The sequence below is a fragment of the Pongo abelii genome, chromosome 19, assembly GCF_028885655.2.
Source record: "Pongo abelii isolate AG06213 chromosome 19, NHGRI_mPonAbe1-v2.0_pri, whole genome shotgun sequence".
In the NCBI taxonomy this organism is placed as follows: domain Eukaryota; kingdom Metazoa; phylum Chordata; class Mammalia; order Primates; family Hominidae; genus Pongo; species Pongo abelii.
This window is the reverse complement of record NC_072004.2, coordinates 22,928,277-22,949,059: the sequence shown is the minus strand read 5'-3', so window position 1 is coordinate 22,949,059 and position 20,783 is coordinate 22,928,277. Positions and strand designations below refer to the sequence as shown.

The 20,783-nt window shown below is 47.6% G+C and overlaps 1 protein-coding gene across 4 annotated transcripts in view; it reads right to left on the bottom strand.

Moving 5' to 3' along the window:
- DHRS7B (dehydrogenase/reductase 7B) overlaps positions 1-20,783 on the bottom strand; it is a 64,543-nt gene that overhangs the window by 12,388 nt on the left and 31,372 nt on the right. For 3 of the 4 annotated variants that reach the window (XM_024241491.3, XM_024241493.3, NM_001133909.1), the window contains 2 exon segments: positions 6,864-7,042; positions 733-842 (listed from right to left, as the gene is read on the bottom strand). In XM_024241491.3, coding sequence (XP_024097259.2) covers positions 733-842; positions 6,864-7,042 — 289 coding nt within the window. 4 annotated transcript variants of the gene reach the window in all.

Below are 20,783 nucleotides of genomic sequence, written 5' to 3'. Positions count from 1 at the left end.
AATTTAGCTACTCAAGAGGTTGACATGGGAGGATCACTTGAGCCCAGGAGTTCAAGGCTGCAGTGAGCTATGACTGTGCCACTGCACTCTAGCCTGGGTGACAGAGCAAGAGCCTAAGAAAAGAAAACAAGGGCTGTTGTGGTGGCTCACACCTGTAATCCCAGCACTCTGGGAGGCTGAGGCGGGCAGATCACCTGAGGTCAGGAGTCCAGCCTGGCCAACATGGTGAAACCACGTCTCTACAAAAATACAAAAATTAGCTGGGTGTGGTGGTGTGCGCCTGTAATCCCAGCTACTCGGGAGGCTGAGGCAGAAGAATCATTTGAACCCAGGGCGCGGAGATTGCAGTGAGCCAAGGTTGGGCCATTGCACTCCAGCCTGGGTGACAGAGTGAGACTCCGTCTCCAAAAAAAAAAAAAACACCTTTAGTTATCACCATCCCCCACTCCCACCCAATGAGTAGAGCTTAGCCAGGTAAAAGGAAAGGGAGAAAAGAGAACTTTCTCAACTCACAGTGCTAGCCAGTAGGGGCATCGGGATGTAAACCACTGGACAGTTCTCTCTCCCCATGCAGTGGGCCCGGTTCACTATGGAGACCTGTTGCCTTCCCTGGGACAGTGTGACACATGGATGTCCTACAGCTCAGCAGTCCAGGAGTGGGCCACTATCTCCTCAGTGCCTACAGAAGACGGCCTGCACTCCTTCCCCATGGAAAGCACGCCCCTGGCTCACCTTGGTGGCATGAGAAGCAGTGAGTTCTCTGATGAGCTCTTCTAGGGCCCCACCATTCCGGCCACAGAGCACCAGCTTAGCACCCGCAGCATAGAAGACTTTTGCACATTCTAAGGGAAGAGAAAAGAGCATTGACAGCCATTCTTCCCCAGTGTCGTTCAGTTTAAATTCACCCAGCATTGCTGTTTGCTGCTTCACACCCTTGACATGACTGTGTTGGCCCCTGCTGTGTGGCCCAGCATGAAGCTGGGAGCTAGGACCCAATGCCGGGCTCACACCCAGTGCTACAAACATCCACGGGGCAAAGAGAAAGGAGGGCCGAGGTGGACAGATGTGTTAAGTATCATGCTCAGAACGCCCCATGATGCTCCTGTTCACCTGGATCAGCTGTGAGCATCACCTGTCTTCACAGCTGAGGGAGCTCAGCAAGGTCACTCAGGCAGGGTCTTGTCCTGATTGGCAAGGTCAGTGAGGGCCAGCTATTATGGTGCTGTGCCCTGCCGAGGCTGTGTGGTGGCACTACCCAGGCACAGCTCTCCTGGAAATACTCACACGGTCCTGTAGAAAAGCTGGGGCAGGGGACTGAGGCCCTTCCCAGATCTGATGGGCTGTTTCCCAGGGAGTGCTTGAGGCAGAGGGAGCAGAGTGCCTGAAGGGCCACCGGCAGATAGAGCTGGGACAGAAGGTGGAGGGTCTAACAGCCTCACTGGCTGGGGAGGGGTCAAGTCAGTGCACGCAAGCACCTGCCACACGCAAGACTATTAAGGGTGTCTGCCTTTGAAAAGGCTCAGTCCTGCTGGGCGGGAGGGAGTGGGGACACTGGAGGAAAGCAGACTCCAAGCCCACCGCACTATTCCAGGTGACAATCGATGAGGACTTCAACTAAGACCACAGCAGGGACAGTCCAAAGCTAGTCAGACATGTGCTCTATGTTCTTTTGGTGGCAAGAAACAGAAACTAAACTCACACTGGGGCAAAGCAAAAAGAGAATTTGCCAGAGGGATTGTGGGGAAGTTCAAGAATGGAGAGGAGAGCCGGATGGCCGAAACCTAGGAGGGACCCAAGCGCTGGCTGCCCGGGTGCTCTCACGTGCCTGGGTGCTCTCACACATGGGCAGGCCCCAGAGCTCACGTGCACAGTTTTGTCTTGTCTCTTCCCAGCTCTGATCAAATCCCAGGGAAGGCCGTGATCAGCCTTGAGTGGGGGGCCCAGCAAGAGTCACAGGGAATTCTCCTGTGGCTAAGCAGGAGGGCCTGACAAGAAACCCCCGGGACGCAGCAGGGTAAACCATCAGAACTGGGGGTGGAGGACTACTCTATGGGGAGTCAGAAAGGAAACGGAGTGATAGGAGGAGAGGAGGCAGAGGGTGGTGTCGTTGCTTCTTGCTTACCCTCCCCTGTAACATATCCTATGTAAATGTTCAGTGCCCCGAAAATGTACATACAGCTTATGAAAAGCAGGACAGCCCAGCAGCCAAGAGAGTGGACTTCAGCTAGACTTCCAACTCCAGTAAGTTAGAACCTCTTTGTTTCTGACTTTCCTCTTATTTAGGATGCTTTTTATCTATCAAGCACGGTAGTAAGAGATTACCTACCTTAACTCATTCAGTCCCTGGGGGTGTGACTGTGAGACTGAATGAGTTAAGGTAGGTAATCTCTTACCACAGTGTTTGATAAACAGCACTACAGCAGTGTCAACTGTCATTTTTGTATTTCTATTTATTAAAAATATTTTTTTTAGAGACAGGGTCTTACTCTGTTGCTCAGGCTGGAGTGCAGTGGCACAATTATAGTTCACTGCAGCCTCAAACTCCTGGGTTCCAGTGATCCTTCCAGAGTAGGTGGGACCATAGATACTCGCCACCAAGGCTGGCTAATTTTTGTATTTTTGTAGAGATGGAGATTTTGTCATGTTGCCCAGGCTGGCGTCAAATTCCTGGGCTCAAGCGATCTTCCTGCCATGACTTCCCAAAATACTGAGATTACAGGCATGAGCCACTATGCCTGGCCATATTTCTGAACTACTTTGTAAAAATGTTCTGGCCGGGCACAGTGGCTCATGCCTGTAATCCCAGCACTACGGGAAGCTGAGGCAGAAGGATCGCTTGAGCCCAGGAGTTTGAGACCAGCCTGGGCAACATAGGAATCTTGTCTCTACAAAAAATAAAAAATTAGCCAGGTGTGGTGGCGCATGCCTGCAGTCCCAGCTACTCAGGAGGCTAAGGTGGGAGGATCCCTTTAGCCTGGGAAGTCAAGTGAGCCATGATCACACCACTGTGCTCCAGCCTGGGTGACAGAGCAAGACCTGTCTCAAAAAATGAAAATATAAAAATATGTGTAAATAATAATATTCTAAAAACTGTTGATGAAAACTGAAACTTAGTTTTTTACTTTTTTTTTTTTTTGATACAGGGTCTCGCTCTGCACCCAGGCTAGAATGCAGTAGTGTCATCATGGTTCTCTGCAGCCTCAACCTCCCAGGCTCAAGCGAGCCTCCACCTCAGGCTTCCAAGTTGCCAGGACTACAGGCACACGCCACCATGCTTGGCTAACTTTTGTAGAGATGAGGTTTCACCATGTTGCCCAGGCTGGTCTAGAACTCCTGAACTCAGCGATCCTCCTGCCTGGGCCTCCAAAAGTGCTGGGATTACAGGCATGAGCCACTGCACCCGGCCACATGCTGGTTTAAAGAGGCACTCCTGTCCTCACCTGAGGCATAGTCTCCCTTAAGTGCTCACCAGCAGATCTGCACAGGATGCCTTGGCCCCTGGCTGACCCTGACCTGACATCAGTGAGCCACTGACTTGGTTCCAGACCGAATCTTAGAGGCCCAGGTGATTAGGTGGCACCCTAGCTCCTGGTTCGTGGAAGGGAATGGCCTTTGCAGGCTAGTTCCATCTCTGGGAGCCATGTGGTGACGGGCCAGTGCTGCAGGGTCGGAGGATCAGGGCTGCCATCTCCTCAGCTGGGAAGGAAAGGTCAGAGGGGCAGGTGGTGTGTACTGGTCTGAACAGGCCTGCCCTTAGAGAAGTGTCAAAATTCCTTAAAGCTAGATGGGTTCAAAACATGGGAGGAGAAGAAACTCCTTCAGCACCAGGGGTCCTGAGAGGTCTGAGGGAAGGCTCCCTGACGTCTGTCTCATGGTGTGAAGCCTCCGTGTGCTCCACAGCTTCTTGTTCAGCTCCCCACACAGCACTTGCTCATCCCCCAGGCGCCTCTCCATACACCTGACAGTCTTCGGGAAAGAGGTGATAAGGAGACTCAATCTAGACACACCATCTTCTTTGAAGGAGATGAGGTTGGTGTGTTCGTTGGCTTATCCCAACAAAGGGCAAAAGCCCAGAGAGAGCACCCACCCTGGGCAGTGAGGCCTGGTCCCAGCGCCCCAACCCCGCCTCCCTGGTGTGCTTCTCAGCAGAGCAGCAGAGCCCCCACAGGAATGAGGGGGGTGGTGGCTACACTCCAAGCCAGATGCCAGCATTCCTGAGGCTAGAACTACTCATCTGGTTTATAAATCATTCCCAAAAGCTAGGAACCTTGGGCCCTGCTGGCTTCCTCACCCCATTTTGTCTTGTCCTGACCAATACATAGGACATTTGTGAGGTGCCACCAAAGGGTGCAGACACAGAACCCTTCAAAGGTGGGAGTCCCACTGGAGTCTAAACAGCTTTGGGGAGATGACTGCCTCAATTCTGTTTGAGTTTTGCTTCCTAGCAAAGCTAAAAAGAGAGGAAATGAAAGTTTGTATAGGGAGTGACAGAAATGAAAACAACAGATTGGAAGGATTCCATTTTCATTTATTGAAAAGCTGATACTGGAAGGTAGGAGGGTCCAAGGAAAACAACTCCAAGGTACGATACGTGAAGGGCTTCAGATGACTGTCCAGTGCCGCTGGCACGCCTGGCTGGAAATCAACAGAGCTGTGCACAGCCCTGTGGCTAAAGCTGGAGGAAGCAGATATCCAGAACGTTCTGTTCCTTTAGTCAGTGGTCCCACACTATTCTACAAGGACAAGCTCAAGAGGCTTAAGTACACAAAACAAGAGACAAGATAGGAGAAACACGGAAAACTGAAGACTCGTTGCATAACTCCAAACCTTCCGGGTGGCTGACACGGCAGGCAGAGCCACTGAGGACAACATAGCTCTGCCTCCACAGAGAAGCAAGGCAACATCAGAACATCCTTGGTGGCATCAACAGTGGCTGTACTTGACATGGCCTGTTAAGAATCTGCCCTACTTTATCTGGATGGAGCGACTCTTGTTCCCAAAAAGTTAAATGGGGCAGAATATAAGCAGTGACTGGAATCCAGGAAGGGCCTGACATCTTATGATACATGGACAGGTCTGGTGACCTCCGTGACATTTTCTGTTCCCTTCATAGTCTTGGTATCAGGAGAGGAGATGCAGAATGAAGATGACAGCATGCTTCTCAAACATGCACGGATGGGAGCACCTGCAACTCAGAGCTCCACCTCTGCCAGCCCTCAAATGCTCTTCAAGGACTTTCACAAAATGCTTCTCTCTGAGCTCAAGAGAAGTGGCTGCTGACCACCCTATATATAGTAACTGAGTAAGGTCAGAGGACTGACGATGGCAAAGGGCCTGCAGACAGCTGTCCCTGCAAAGGTCTGGATATCCAATGACAGACACGGTGTTCACCCCTGGAGACCTCACCTAACATCCACAGTGGTGCACAAATGAATCCATACTCCCTAAAGCCTTCCCAGGCCACCCCCGGCCAACTGCAAGCCACTTCCACCACGAAGACCCATCTGCTTCTCTGTGTCCATGCAACACCCAACTGTTTATAAGTCCCTGCGGGACTGTGCTTCTCTCACCTCTGGGCCTGTCTGGAATGTTCTGTCTATCAGCCCACTTATTCCTTTTACCTGGCCATCTCCCCTGCTGAAGCTTTGAGACTGAGTTCTAGAGACAGAGAGATGTGAGTTTGACTCTAGGTTTTGTACTTTCTGGCTAGAAGTCCTAGTCATTCCTTCTCTGAATCTTAGCTTGAGAAGTCAGTGAGATAATGCATGTAAAAATGCTTAGCACAAGTCAGCACATATACATGTGCCTTGTTGCCACCAGGCTGGTTTGAGAGCATACGTTACTGCAATGGCAATATATTGAGATAAGTCCTTGCCTTTCTCCTTACAACAGTTGACTGTGACCTCCTCAAAGGAAGGGACCTTGTCTTTCATCTGTTTGTTCTAGAACCTGACCCAGAGCCTCCCACTTTAGCAGGCGCTCCATCAGCTCCAGCTGAGCTATCACCAATCAGAAGATGTAGCAGCGGGTGGGGTCACCACAATTCAGGGAACTCCTCAGCTTTCTTCCATGGAACTCAGAGTAAGCGTGGATGGCAGATGGTATGGTGTGTGCATGTGCAACGTGCCAAGTCAATATATGTGTGTGGCAGGAAAATAATGGAGCCCTGTAACTCAGAGGCTTCCAGAAATGGGAGAAGGGGGAACCTAGGTTTTGACACTCCAGGCCAGGGTCCTGGTACACCATTCCCGAGACTTAGAAGCTCATGGTGTTCACTGGGTTGGAATGGACCTAGATTGGAGACCCTGGAACAGCTGAGGCACCATTTATCCTGTCTTTGACCTTGCCTAGACCATGCTGAGGGGACAGCTGGGGGCCTGGCCTGGGATGGCAAGGCCCAGAGAAAGTGTGCACCAAAACTGTGAACCGGAGGTCCCGGCTGAATCTAGGAAAGGACGTGTTTCATTTGGTCCTCATAGAGCTAAAAACACATTTTAAGTTAGCTGTCCATATTTGGAAATTGGGAGATTTCACATAAAATTCCTACCTCAGCAAGCAGCTGGGGCTGAGCAGGGCTGCACTGTGAGGGGCAGGTATCCCATCCCATCCCACCCCACCCCACCCCTGAGGCCAGGCTGCTTCTCAACGCTTGCCTCCCACCCTGATGCTGAGTCATTTCTCACTGTGCCTTGGCTCCTGCTTTTTCCACTTGGACCAAGGACAGTGCCATACGGCCCACTTCCCTTATCTGGCCTTCTGCTGCCGCTTCGGGCATTTGCACTGGCGATCCCTGTGCAGTTGGGCCGCTCCTCATCCCTGGCTGACTTACCCCCGCCCCTGGCAGCACTGCCTCCAGGACCCACCTTTGCCCAGCCCTGAGGTGGCGCCTGTGATCACCACCACAGCATTCCGCAGGTAGGCCTTCCCGCGCACCCACTGCAGCAGCCGGAAGAGGCCGAAGACGCCCAGGCAGCTGAACAGCAGGGGCAGGATGGCTGTGGAGGTGATGAAGTCCATGGCCTTCACCTTCGGCAGACTCTTCCTGGAAGAACCAAAACCAAACACACCAGTGACAAAGTAGCAGAGCTCAGGGGACTTCCCTAGGCTCTTCCTCTCATTTGATCTGAATCCCAGATCTCCCTCTGTGGACTCCAGCTGTAAGCCCTAGCAAGTATTGACCCAGGCCCTGCACCCTCGGCCGACTGTTCAGCATTGTAGAACTTTCTTCCTCTCAGTACTGACATGAGCGGACAGAAAAGCCACAGGCCTCATGCTGCCCCTCAGGGAACAAGCGGAGATTGCCATTCAGCCTAGGACGTAGTCACCCACAGTGTTATAGGAAGAGGTGGCGTGTCAGTACTCACCTGCCTCTCCTTCGGAAACCTGTGTTGGCCTTACCTCAAGTAACGCCTGTTTTCATTTTCAATCCCTGAATACTTGTGAAACTAGAAAGGGGTTTTTTGAGGAAAGGAAAAAGGAAGTCGTACCAATTCCTATCCTCTTTAGAGCAGACACTCAGAGGATGGACGTTTCTGGGTGAAGCAGCCCCTAGATTGTTACAGTGAGGGCCACAGATGGACTTCTGACCACAGGCCTCACAGACACCCAAAGGGGATTCAGTGCAGGGCCCTGCCCCAAGCACCAGCATGGGCTCTGGCCGGTGAGCATGTTGCCCCGCTGTGCCTGTGGCATGTTCCTGCCCAGCATTCCCCAGTGAGCCATGAAATCTGGAGGCTGTGAGTGTCTGTGCAACAGTGTGCAGTTGATTCTTGGGAAATGTGTGTTTTTCCCCACCTGCCCTTATTTCCCCTGAACCTCCCCCATTCCTCCACATTCACCTGTCCCCCTGTGCCCAAAGCAGGAGATAAGAGGGGGACACAGGGTTAAAGGAAGGCTGAGGAGGAGCTGGTGAGGACCATGGTGAGCACCATGTGCTGTCGCTGGGAAGCAATGCCCTGGAAGGCCTCTTGACTAGCGAGCCACAGTCTATGAGACAAAAGGCCCCCCATAGTCCACCTCCAGGGCTGTGGTTTACGAGCACAGAATCCTTCTCAGGAAGGAAGAGGCTGGAATCCAAGAAGAGAGTTCTGGCAAACCAGACTGTAGCTCTAAATTATTCATCAGCTTGGAGCAATGATGTAAAACCCTCACCCACCTACTTAATATCCCATCTCAAGCCCACATATTAAAAAAAAAAAAAATTCTGCTTCCTTTCCTAAGAGGACATCAACTCTGGATGCCAGAGTGAAGCCAGGAACACTGTGGACTCCCAACATGCATCCATCTATGCACCAAGTTGCTTTGATCCTGAAGTTCATGTTCAGGGTGGCTGTCCCCCTACAAGAGGATTCTACTGCAATGGAACTGTCAACTCAACTAGTTTAGCATTTGCTTTTTCACCTGCTTTTCCAGATACACCTGAATTCTTAACCACCATAAAAAACAGCCACATTCTTGGACTGTAAAAATGACAGTTTCCCACCAATCACCACTTAATCCACCTCTGAAAACACCTCAGCTACTATCTGCTGCGTGGATAAAGCTCCCTCTTGCCCTACACTAGGCCAAGCCTCCGCTGGATGAACTGGGGATTAAGGTGGTATCTAAAGCACCAAGCTTTTCACCCAGGCACTACTGGTACCATCCCTGCCCCAAGAGGAAGGTCTGGCCAGGTGTTCTTGCCTGCAGGCTATGCTGGGTCCCAAGGACCCTTTGTGTGGAATCTGAGAAGTGCCCAGGCAAGGTGTAGAGTAGGCACCTAGGCCTGTGCCACTCCAGGGTTCTGTGGGTGCTGCCTGGAGTCCTGCACAGGACCAAGATCCTGAAAACAGGAAATGTGGGAGGGTTTCCTAGGGGAAGGAGGGATAAACAGTGGGAGGCAGGAATGGTTGCCAGTTTGTTGATAGAGCTTTACCAGAAAATTATAGCAATTGACAAAAGGCAAGAGAAGGCTCCAGGTAAGGATAGCTTAAAACTTGCATGTAATGAGCTGGTTGAGGGGTGGGGGCTTCGGAAGAGTTCAACCTGGCTGGATGGCTATTTGGTAAAAGTTTTTTTCTCACTGCAATCCCAGGTCTTTGTACCAGGTAGGTCTCAGGGTAGGACCACCCTGCCTTGTCCAGAATGGCCCAGGGCCCAGCCACTGCCCAGGATGAGCTTGAGGTGTGAAAGGGGTGGGGGCCTCAGCTCAGGGAAGGATAGTAGGGCTCAGCCTCTGGGGCCGGGACCCAGAGCCCCACTAGGCGTGTTGGGTGGAAACCCGTCTGAACACTCCTCCATAGGCCCCTGGAGGCCAGCACCTGTGAAGTCCACCCCATTTCAAACCGACAACCTGGGGCTGAGGCAGAATGCCACCGAGGTCATGGGGGTCAAGAGCCAAGTATGCAGCCTGTCGCTTCCCAAAACTCAGAGACCACTTGAAAAACACTAACTGCAGCACAACAACGGCAGTGCAGGGGTCATGAGGATGAACCCTCAAGCCAGCCTGGCTTGGGTGACACCCTGGCCCAGTCACTTGGCAGCCTGGCAAAGGGGCCTCAGTGTCCTCGCCTCTGAGCTGAAGTTGTGAGAGGACCTCCCTCCTGGGTTTGTTATGAGGTTGGCTGAATTCATCTGTGTACACAGAGGGAACGCAGCTGCCACCAGCATCATCATGACCACCACTAACCCAAAGTTCCGGGATCAGGACCTCACCTCCCAGCAATCAGACTCCCAAGACCGCATGAAGGGACCCCTGGCTTGTGAACAGTGGTTCCTTCCAAATAAAGGAAGCTCATTAAATGTATTAAGTGTCCAATGTTGTTTAACTTCTATATTTTCATAAACCTTTCAGTTTAATCAAATTAACAAACAGGAAAAAACTCCACAACATTGGCAGAAGTCAGGCTCTCATGTCCCAAGTTTTGTGTTAGAAAATGTGGTTATCAAGGCCAGCAAAGCAGGAGAGAGCAGACAGGTACTAAAATGTCCCTCAACCCCGTTTTCATACCCAGGGAGGAGCAGGATGAAAATAAACCAGCCCAGCAAGGCTCCCCAGTGGAAGATGATTAAAGCTCCCAACAAATTGCACTTTCATGCAACCTAATTAAAACTCAAGCCAGCAATCTATGACATGAAGAAAAGAGAGAAAACTACACACCGTCTTGTACACTTCTGGGATTCCTTGAGGACCTGACACAACATCACAGGCCAGCCTTGGTCTCCTGGCCCTGGAGACCACTTTGCCTGAGGCAAACATGGCGCCGGGTGAATGGGATCCATCCTTGGCCCGGGCTGCTTTCTGTGGGGAGAGTGCACGTCTGCATTCAGTCTGGTAGGTTGCTATCGAATCAGAATGCAAAGTAAATTAAAAGCCAGTGCCAAGGCCAAACGCAGTGCCTCGCGCCTGTAATTCAGCACTTTGGGAGGCTGAGGTAGGGGGATCGCTTGAGCCCGGGAATTCAAGACCAGTCCGGGCAACATGGTGAAATCCCATCTCTACAAAAAACACAAAAAATAACCAGGTATGGTAGTGCACGTCTGTAGTCCCAGCTTCTTGGGAGGCTGAGGTGGGAGGATTGCTTGAGCCTAGGAAGTTGAGGCTGCAGTGAGCCAAGATTTCACCACTGCACTCCAGCCTGTGTGACAGAGTGAGACCCTGTCTCAAAAACAAACAAAAAACAAAATCCAGTGCCAACTCTCCCCAGCTAACAAAGAATGACCATGGTGGGAAAAGACACCCCAGAGTGAGCCATTTATCTGAGAATCAGGTTCAATTCCAGCATAACTTTCCTGACCAGATGAAGTTGTTCATATTGATAATCCCGACTCTTTCCAGAGTTTTTCAAATTCTGAAAGCCCTCCTAACTGTTCTTCCACTCTGCAGGGCATGTGGCCACACTGCTGGGCCTTCTTGGGTTCTTAGAGACAGCTGTGCCAACACTTTCCTAGCTTGTCTTTGGAAGTCAGGATGACCATGAGAGCTAGCCACGGAAAGCCCCGCCACCTTGCTGTGGTGTCCAGGGCTTTCTACCAGCTAAAAGGACAGCTTCACAGTGGAAGAAAGGAACAGTGTTCTAGCTGGCCACATTTCCAGATTAGGAAATAAATCTACATAAAGCAAGGTCAAAGGGAGGCCTGTTTTCTTTGAAAATGGCATACAAGAAGGACTTACATATATGTATAAACTTTAATATATTTATCAGTCATGCATTTTATACCAAAATCCTTATTAACTGCTAGTTTCAGATATATAGCCAGATCATGGACTGAGAAGGCAAGATTGATGGTATAAAAAGGGACTGGGGAAAAATATCTGGCTCACGATTTTCAGCATTTGGAGATCAGCTTGTAGAAAGAAGGGACAGAGTCTGTCCAGAACCACTGTGAGCCATGGCGGAAAGCAGGACAGAGACATGGGGAGAGAGAGTGAAGCCAGAAAAAGAAGGTGAGAGCCCCTCAAATAGAAACCATAGTGCACACGGCAACTGGAAGCAGAGGGCACCACCTACACATGGAATGTGTGCAGTCATAGTCACACTCTTAGTCCTTGGGCAAGAGACCTGAAATGGTCTCACAATGATGAGACTCACGAACTGCTGTGAGGAAGGAAGAGAGCTCAGGGGTTCACATATTAATGCTGTCTGCTTATATTTTCATCCCTTGCCAGATCCATGAGCTCTAGACCCAGGTTAAAAGAGTGCAAAGGTAGCAAAGTCCCGCTAAGGGTGAGGGTTCCTTGGGCCCGGGCAGCCAGAGTTCAGGGCTTCTCTCTGTGATTCTGCTGCTCCTTTACTTTCTGCTGAACCCACCACTGTCTAACTCCCTCACATCCATTTATGCAGCTCATCCACCCTTTAAAGGGCTTCTGGAACCTCAAATTAGACATGAGACTATCACCAAGAAATCAACTCTGAGCACAAATGTCACCCTTTATGTCATCCATTCCATTCCTTCTACTTTGGCCAAAATTCTCCGTTGCATTTCACAGACGGAATCCATTCCTAAGATTCCTTTCTCTCAAGCATTTTTTTTAAAAAGAACTGTTAATAAAAATAGGTTGTTGGAATCTACTCAGAAACCACACATAGAAATTAAACTACTAACAGCCACATCTGAGAATCAAAGGAGGGGATCTCAAAACCCACCAAAGTTTTTTTTAAAAAGAACAATTTCAGGTCTGTAAGAAGGATCAGCCATGAAATACTTTGCCATGTTACACACAAGAAAATCGGGCTAAAGGGCAGAGAGGAGTTCCAACTGGAAGGAAAGACACTGAAATCACACGGCAAGGAGTGGCTTAGTATTGCTAAAGCAGTTAGGATCCTGCTGCCACAAACCTACACCTACTCTTTTATTTTATAACCAATGGCCAGTTCTAATCAGCTGCTCTATTTAAGGTGACATAAACTATGGGTCATGCTTATGACCCATATCTTGAAATATATCTGAAAGCTTCTGTCATTTTCAGAAGGTAAAGGCAGGGTCAAACTGCCCTTTTTTTTTTTTTTTGGTCTCAAATGTCTGAGAAGCCACATTAAGACCGCCTTCGACTGGAAAAAAAAAAAGAATAATATCCTACCTCTGATGGCAGCTACCTTGCCAGTGGCGGGTCCTGGCGCCAGTGTCTTCTCTGGTCTTTTGACCTGGGCCAGAGGACACCTTCAGGTCAGCAAGCCCTCCCTGGAATGCCTGAACAAGCCACGGCAGAGTGGCCTGTGGGGTGTATTTTCAGAAGCCAGCCTTCAGCTCCCTGGTTTAAAAGAGTACCGGCTGGCTTTAGTAAAAATAAAACCTGAAGGAAGGCTGGAGATTTCAGACCAGGCTCCTGAGTGTTCAATCCTGGGAAGAGCAGCCACATTGAAGTGAGCTCTGCTCTCCAGTAAGACGCCAAGCACATGCTTCCCAGCAATCCTGTGCGGGGGTGGGCGGAGAAAGGTGCCAAAGCCCAGCCCCGGGCCCTGTAATATGATGGCACAGGAGTGCGGTGACAACGAACAGGAGGCAGAGCCCGCGCCAAGTCTGTCTGTTCATTATAGCCTAAAGCCCTCCTTATCAATTATAGCACTTACTATGGCTACCTAGGAACTTGGACACACATAATTTTGGTTTTTAATGTGGTTTTTTGTTTTTTGGAGATGGAGTCTTGCTCTGTTGCCCAGGCTGGAGAGCAGTGCTGCGATCTTCGCTCACTGCAACCTCCACCTCCTGGGTTCAAGTAATTCTTCTGCCTCAGCCTCCCGCATAGCTGGGACTACAGGTGCACGCCACCACGCCTGGCTAATTTTTGTATTTTTAGTAGAGACGGGGTTTCACCATATTGGCCAGGCTGGTCTTGAACTCCTGACCTCGTGATCTGCCCACCTCAGCCTCCCAAAATGCTGGGATTACAGGCATGAGCCACCACATCCGGCCTTAATGTGCTTCTTAAGGTGAATTTAGATCAGGCACAGTGACTCACACCTATAATCTCACCATTTTGGGAGGCCAGGGTGGGTGGACTGCTTGAGCTCACAAGTTTGGGACCAGCCTGGGCAACATAGCGAAACCCCATCTTTACCAAAAATTAAAAATTAGCCAGGCGTGGTGGCACGCATCTGTAGTCCCAGCTACTTGGGAGGCTGAAGTGGGAGGACAGCTTGAACGCAGGAGGTGGAGATGGTGCCATTGTACTCCAGCCTGGGTGACAGAGCGAGACCCTGTCTCCAAAAAAAAGAAAAAAAAAAAAAGTGAATATAGTGTTACCAGAAGACACTGGAATAACATCACTCTCTTTCCTAGAAAACACACCAGAGGCCCAGGCCCCCGGCACCCACCCCTGACAGAAACTGGACAAGGCACTGACTGTGGTGGTGAAGAAGAGAAAGCACCAAGCCAGCACGGGGGAGGGGGACAAGACCACCATGCTGCATACTTGCTGTGCAACACAGGCAGATTCATTTACCACTTGAAACTAAGCACACTCACTTCAGAATGGGGATGATCGCTCCAATAGGAAAATGCATAGGAAAGCACTTTGTAAATATGAAAATCTTGAACAACTGTGCTGTTGAATCATAAACTGACTGAAAAAAGGCAATTCCCAGAGAGGATTTCAGAAATGTTCCAAGCAATAGCAGCCAAGCTGGCAGCTTTAAGGGCTTGTCATGTTTGAGTATGCTTGGTAGAAAGACCAACCTTATTCCTCCACACCCACACCAGGGATCACCTCAGATCCTGGATGTCGTGCACTCATCCACTCAACTACACTTCTCAAGTGCCCTCTGGTACCAGGCACTGGGCTAGGGCTGGGGTGGAGGGCAATGAACGAAGGAGAAAAGCTATCTGACCTCATGGAGGCAGCCCCTAAGGAAGACTGACAATACACAAAGAAACACAAAAATTAAATAATTGTGATAATGAAAGAAACAATCAGTGTGAAACAACACAGAGTAGTGGGCTGTCCAAAGTACAAGCCTTGCCTGAAGACTTCATTCAAAGTCAAAATAATTCAAACTGCTGTGCTGGCTGAACACGGCACCTGGCCGAGGCCACTGCTGGTTTGTGACTCCTAAATCAGATTATTGTCTTTAAAAATTACATATAACAACATCAACAAGACAGACAAGATGCCAACATAAATATGAGGTCAGAAATCTAGGAGTTCAGAAATCTAGTTTAAAAGGAGATGCTAGAGCATCAACTAGAGTATCTAAGAGGAACTATCTACAGGCATCAGTTTCAGAAACTTAATTAAGCAAGGCTGGCCCAGTGGCTCATGCCTGTAATCCCCAGCTACTCAGGAGGCTGAGGTGGGAGAACTGCTTGAGCCCAAGAGTTTGAGACCAGCCTGGGCAACAGAGTGAGACCCCGTCTGTATTAAAAAAAGTGAAAAAAGTAGCCAGGTGTGGTGGTATGCACCTGTAGTCCCAGCTACTCAGGAGGCTGAGGTGGGAGGATTGCCTGAGCCCAGGAGTTTGAGGTTATAGTGAGCTATGATGATGCCACTGCACTCCAGCCTAGGAGACAGAATGAGACCCTGTCTCAAAAAAAAAAAAAAAAAAAAAAAAAAAAGAAGCACAACAATTGACAATATCTGCACTCAAGATTGAGCAGCATAGCCAGGTGTGGTGGCTCATGCCTGTAATTTCAGCCCTTTAGGAGGCCAAGATGGAAGGATCACTTGAGCTCAGGAGCTTGAGACCAGCCTCGGCAACATGGTAAAACCCTGTCTCTACCAAAAATACAAAAATTAGCAGGACATAGTGGCACACATCTGTGGTCCTAGCTACTTGGGAGGCTGAAGTGGGAGGATCACTTGAGACCCAGAAGTAGAGGCTGCAGAGAGCTGTGATCACACCCTAAGGATGTGGAGCTTGGATATCGGTGAATCAACAAGACCCAGCCCCTGATGCCACTGTGTGCGTGGACTAAGGCAGTGAGGAGAACAATCAGTAACAAACATTTAATTACCATGTGGCAAGGGCTACGAGGAGGCCACCTGATGCAATTTTAAGCACCTAGGTAATCTGGTCATTTATATTGCTTTTCCATCCACTAAAATGCCTTGTAACATTTCATGGGATTTTCTTCATGGGGGCATTGAAGTGGGGACAGAAAAGACCTCATTACTAACACTTCACTGCAAGCAGACTCTGGGAGATTTGTAGCATGAATAGAAACACAACAAAAGCAGTTTTACTTTCTGATATGCTTTTTAAAGGGAACTCAATTCACTGAAATGGAGTGGTCAGCACAAAGACTCAAGAAGTAAAATACACAGAACTAACAAAAACTCCAGAAGTAAATGTCCCCCTAGTGTCCTGACAATGTACCAAAGCCATTTCTAATTTAACTTGATTATTTAGATTATACCTGTGTTTTTTGTTTTTTGGTTTTTTTGGGTTTTTTTTGAGACAGTCTCGCTCTGTCACCCAGGCTGTAGTGCAGTGGCGCAATCTCGGTTCACTGCAACCTCTGCCTCCCAGGTTCAAGCAATTCTCCTGCCTCAGCCTTCTGAGTAGCTGGGATTATAAGTGCCCGCCACCACAACCAGCTAATTTTTGTGTTTTTAGTGGAGACGGGGTTTCTCCATGCTGGCCAGGCTGGTCTCGAAGTCCTGACCTCAGGTGATCCACCCGCCTCAGCCTCCCAAAGTGCTGAGATTACAGGTGTGGGCCACTATGCCTGGCCTAAACCTGTATTTTAAATGGTACCAAGCATGTTCAAGAAATATTAAATAATAACTTTAAGAGCCTTCATTATAGAAAACACTCTCAGTGCTAAACACTTTTTGATAAGTAGAAAGCAGAGAAAAATTGGGTCTCTAGAAGTTCGTTCTTGCCTGCTGTCCTCTTTGATAACTCCTATCCAATCTTCAAGTCCTGCTTGGGCACCATCTCCCTGAAACCTTTCAAGCCACCCAGCAACCCTGCCCTCCATACCTGGACAGGGTTAATCACTTCCTTTTCAGTGTAGCCTCCATGGCATCTCACAAAACATCACAATGATTTCCCTTCACTGCCATGTGCCTCCCAGGATGGCAGTTCTCTGAGGGTCTGGCCTTTTATTCTGACTCCCACACCATCTATGTGGTGAGAACTTCATAAATGTTTTTGAATAAGATTGTATCACGGAAATAATCTAATCCAATACCATCAGATTACAGGAAAAAACAGAGCCCAGATGTGTTGTTTTATTTGCCTACACTCAGTATTAAACAGAATCCTGAAGAATAAAAGTTCTCACAGTCCATTTTAACTACTCGCCAGTTGCCATAAGAAAAGCAAACATTCCTGCAGCTTTATCTCAGCAAAATATCACTAAAACGAATTACGGCAAACAAATCACATCCCAGAGCAAAAGTATGTCATTCACTAGGGATTAAACATTAAATGTTGCTTAATTTCATGTAGTCTCATGGTTGAAATCATAATACTTTGAATTCTAACAAATTCCTGTCTTGGTTTCCTCACAGAGTTAGATAAATCATCATGTCTCTGTTCGCTCCCTTTCTCTCAGACAAACGTGCCTTACTGTAATTTATCTAGGATGATGGCTCACCCTGAATTCCAAGTTATTTTTAGAGCTGTGTGAAAAACATTTTTGTGAAATTTAACTAGAAAATGCCCTTTATTCTAAAGGAGGTTTTGAAAGTTTATATAACAACTCTCCTGAAAACGTTTAGTACACTGACTTTTAATGCCAGCAAACACAGAGGAGGAAGGGCACATGCTGGAAGGACTGACCGGGAAGGAAAGTGTCATGAGCTGAGAAGCCTGTGCCACTCCCAACATCTATGATTTCACTTAAAAATAGCCTAGCAGGTGCCCTATCACTTTCTTTTACCAAGCGTCCTAGCAAATATTTCCTGAGGACACGGCTGTGTCTCTTTCGGACAGTCATACAGTAAGTAATCAATCTATTTCACCCACTGTTAGATTTCCCACTTTTCTTCACAGATACATGTCTTCTCTTCTTATTTCTCTCACAAGGCCCTCTTCCTGGGGATTCAAGATAATGTCTGGAGTCATTTCCTTTTAGCCTAAAGGACTTCCTTTAATACAGCATTTCTTGAAGGACAAATCTACAATCTACCAATTATCTCAGTCTTTGTTTATATGGGAATGTCTTTATCTTACCTTCGATTTTGAAGGATAGTTTTAGATACAGAATTTTATGTATATTCTTTGAACATACTGTTCTACTGCCTCATAGCTGCCATTTTTTTTATTAATAAAATTTCTAAGACAAACTTTAGGTTCACAGCAAAACTGAGCGGAAAGTACAGAGTTCCCATACACCCCTGTGTCCACACAAGTACAGCCTCCCCCATTATCCACATCCCCCACTGGTGTTACACTGTTATAACCCATGCGCCTATGCTGTCACATCATTGTCACCCAGAGGGCAAAGTTTACATTAGTGCCCACTCTCAGTGCTATGCATTCTCTTGGTTTGGACAAATGTATACTGACATATATCTATCATTGTAGTTTCATACAGAATAGTTTCACTGCCCTAAAAATCCTCTGTGCTCCACATATTCATCTCTCCCTCCTCCCCAATCCGTGAACCTTTAACTATCTCCACAGTTTTGCCTTTTCCAGAATGTCATATACTTGGAAACATATGCTACATGGCCTTTCCAGATTTACTACTTTCACTTAGTAATATACATTTCAGTTTCCTCCATGTCTTTTCATAGCTTCATAGCTCATTTTTTTTTAGTACTGAATAATATTCAGTTGTCTGGATGTACCAGAGTTTATACATTCAAAGACATCTTGGTGGCTTCGAAGTTTCGGCAATTATGAATAAAGCTGCTATAAACATCTGTGCGCAGGTTTTTGAGTAGATATAGGTTTTCAGTTTATCTGGGTAAATATCAAGGAGTGTGATTACTGCGGTGTATGGTAAGAGTACGTTTCATTTTGTAAGAAACTACCAACTGTCTTCCAAAGTGGCTGTAGCATTTTGCATTCCCACTAGTAATGAATAAGAGTTTCTATTGCTCTACTTCCTTGCTAGCATTTGGTGATGTCAATGTTCTGGATTTTGGCCATCCTATTTAGTGTGTGGTGGTATCTCACTGTCATTTTAATTTGCATTTCCCTTATGAAATATGATGCAGAGCATCTTTTCATATGCTTATTTGCCACTTGTATATGTTCTTCACTCAGGTCTCTTCAGATCTTTTGTCCATTTTTTTTTTATTGTGTTGTTCATTTTTAATTTTTTAATTTTTTTTATTTTTGAGACAGAGTCTCACTTTGTCGCCCAGGCTAGAGTGCACTGGCGTGATCTTGGCTCATTGCAACCTCTGCCTCCCAGGCTCAAGTGATTCTCCTGCCTCAGCCTCCCGAGTGGCTAGGATTACAGGCACATTGCCACTACCGCCCAGCTAATTTTTTTTTTTTGATGTGAAGTCTTGCTCTGTCACCCAGGCTGGAGTGCAGTGGTGCGATCTCGGCTCACTGCAACCTCCGCCTCCTGGGTTCAAGCGATTCTCCTGCCTCAGCCTTCCGGGTAGCTGGGATTACAGGCCCACACCACCATGCCCGGCTAATTTTTGTATTTTTTTTAGTAGAGACGGGGTTTCACCATGTTGGCCCAGCTGGTCTCGAACTCATGACATTGTGATCTACCCACCTCGGCCTCCCAAAATGCTGGGAATACAGGCATGAGCCACCACGTCCGGCCTAATTTTTCTATTTTTAGTAGAGACAGGGTTTCACCATGTTGGCCAGGCTGGTCTTGAACTCCTGACCTCAAATGATCCACCACGTCAGCCTCCCAAAGTGCTGAGATTACAGGCATGAACCACCATGCCTGGCCCTATTTTTCATTGATGAGTTTTAACAGTTCTTTGTAGAATTTAGATAACAGTCCTTTTTTTTTTTTTTTTTTTTTGAGACAGGGTCTTGCTTTGTGGCCCAGGCTGGAGTGCAGTGGCTCACTGCCACCTCAACTTCCTGGTCTCAAGGGATTCTCCTGCCTCAGCTTCCGAAGTAGCTAGGACTATAGGTACACACCACTGTGCCCAGCTAACTTTAAAAAAAATTTTGCAGAGACAGGGTCTTGCCTTCTTGCCCAGGCTGGTCTCAAACTCCTGAGCTCAGTGATCCTCTCATCTTGGCCTCCCAAAGTGCTGGGATTATAGACATGAGCCACCATTCCAACTGATAACAGTCCTTTAAAATGTGTCTTTTGAAAATATTGGCTGGGTGCGGTGGCTCACGCCTGTAATCTCAACATTTTGGGAGGCTGAGGCAGCAGGATCATGAGGTCAGGAGCTTGAGGCCATCCTGACCAACACAGCGAAATCCCGTCTCTACTAAAAATACAAAAAAAAAAAAAAAAAAAAAAAAATTAGCCGGGCGTGGTGGCACATACCTGTAATCCCAGCTACTCAGGAGGCTGAGGCAGGAGAATCACTTGAACCCAGGAGGCGGAGGTTGCAATGAGCCAAGACCATGCCACTGCACTCTAGCCTGGGCGACAGAGCGAGACTCCGTCTTTAAAAAAAAAAAAAAGAAAGAAAAAGAAAATATTTTCTACTAGTCTGTGGTTTGTCTTCTCATCCTCTTGACATAGTCTTTCTCAGACTAGAAGTTTTTAATTTTAATGAAGTTCAGTTTATCAATTATTTCTTTCATGGATCATGCCCAAAAGTCACCACCATACCCGAGGTCATCAAATTTTCTCTTATGTTATCTTCTAGCAGTTTCATAGTTTTGCATTTTACATTTAGGTCTATGATCCGTTTTGAGTTAACTTTTGTGAAAGTTGTGAAGTCTGTGTTTAGATTCTTCTTTTTTTTTTTTTTTTTTTTGCATGCAGATAGTGTTTCAATACTATCTGCTGAAAAGACTATCTTTTCTCCATTGTCAAAGATCAGTTGGCTCTATTTATGTGAGTCTATTTCTGGGCTCTCTATTCTGTTCCATTGATCTACTTGTTTCACCAATATCACTGTCCTGATTAATGTAGCTTTATACTAAGTCTTGGAGTCAGGTAGTGTCAGTCCTCTAACTTGTTTCTCCTACAATATTGAGTTGGTTATTCTTGGTCTTTTGCCTTTCCACATAAACTTTATAATCAGTTTGTCAATATCCATAAAATGACTTGCTGGGATTTGGATTGGGATTGCATTGACTCCATAGATAAATTAGGAAGAAATTATATCTTGACATTATTCAGTTGTTCTATCTGTGAACATGGAATATCTATTTAGTTGATACATTTCATCAGTTTTATAGTCTGCCTCATTAAAAAACTTGTTCAGACTGTAATGTCTTTTTAATTTCAAATTCTACTTGTTCACC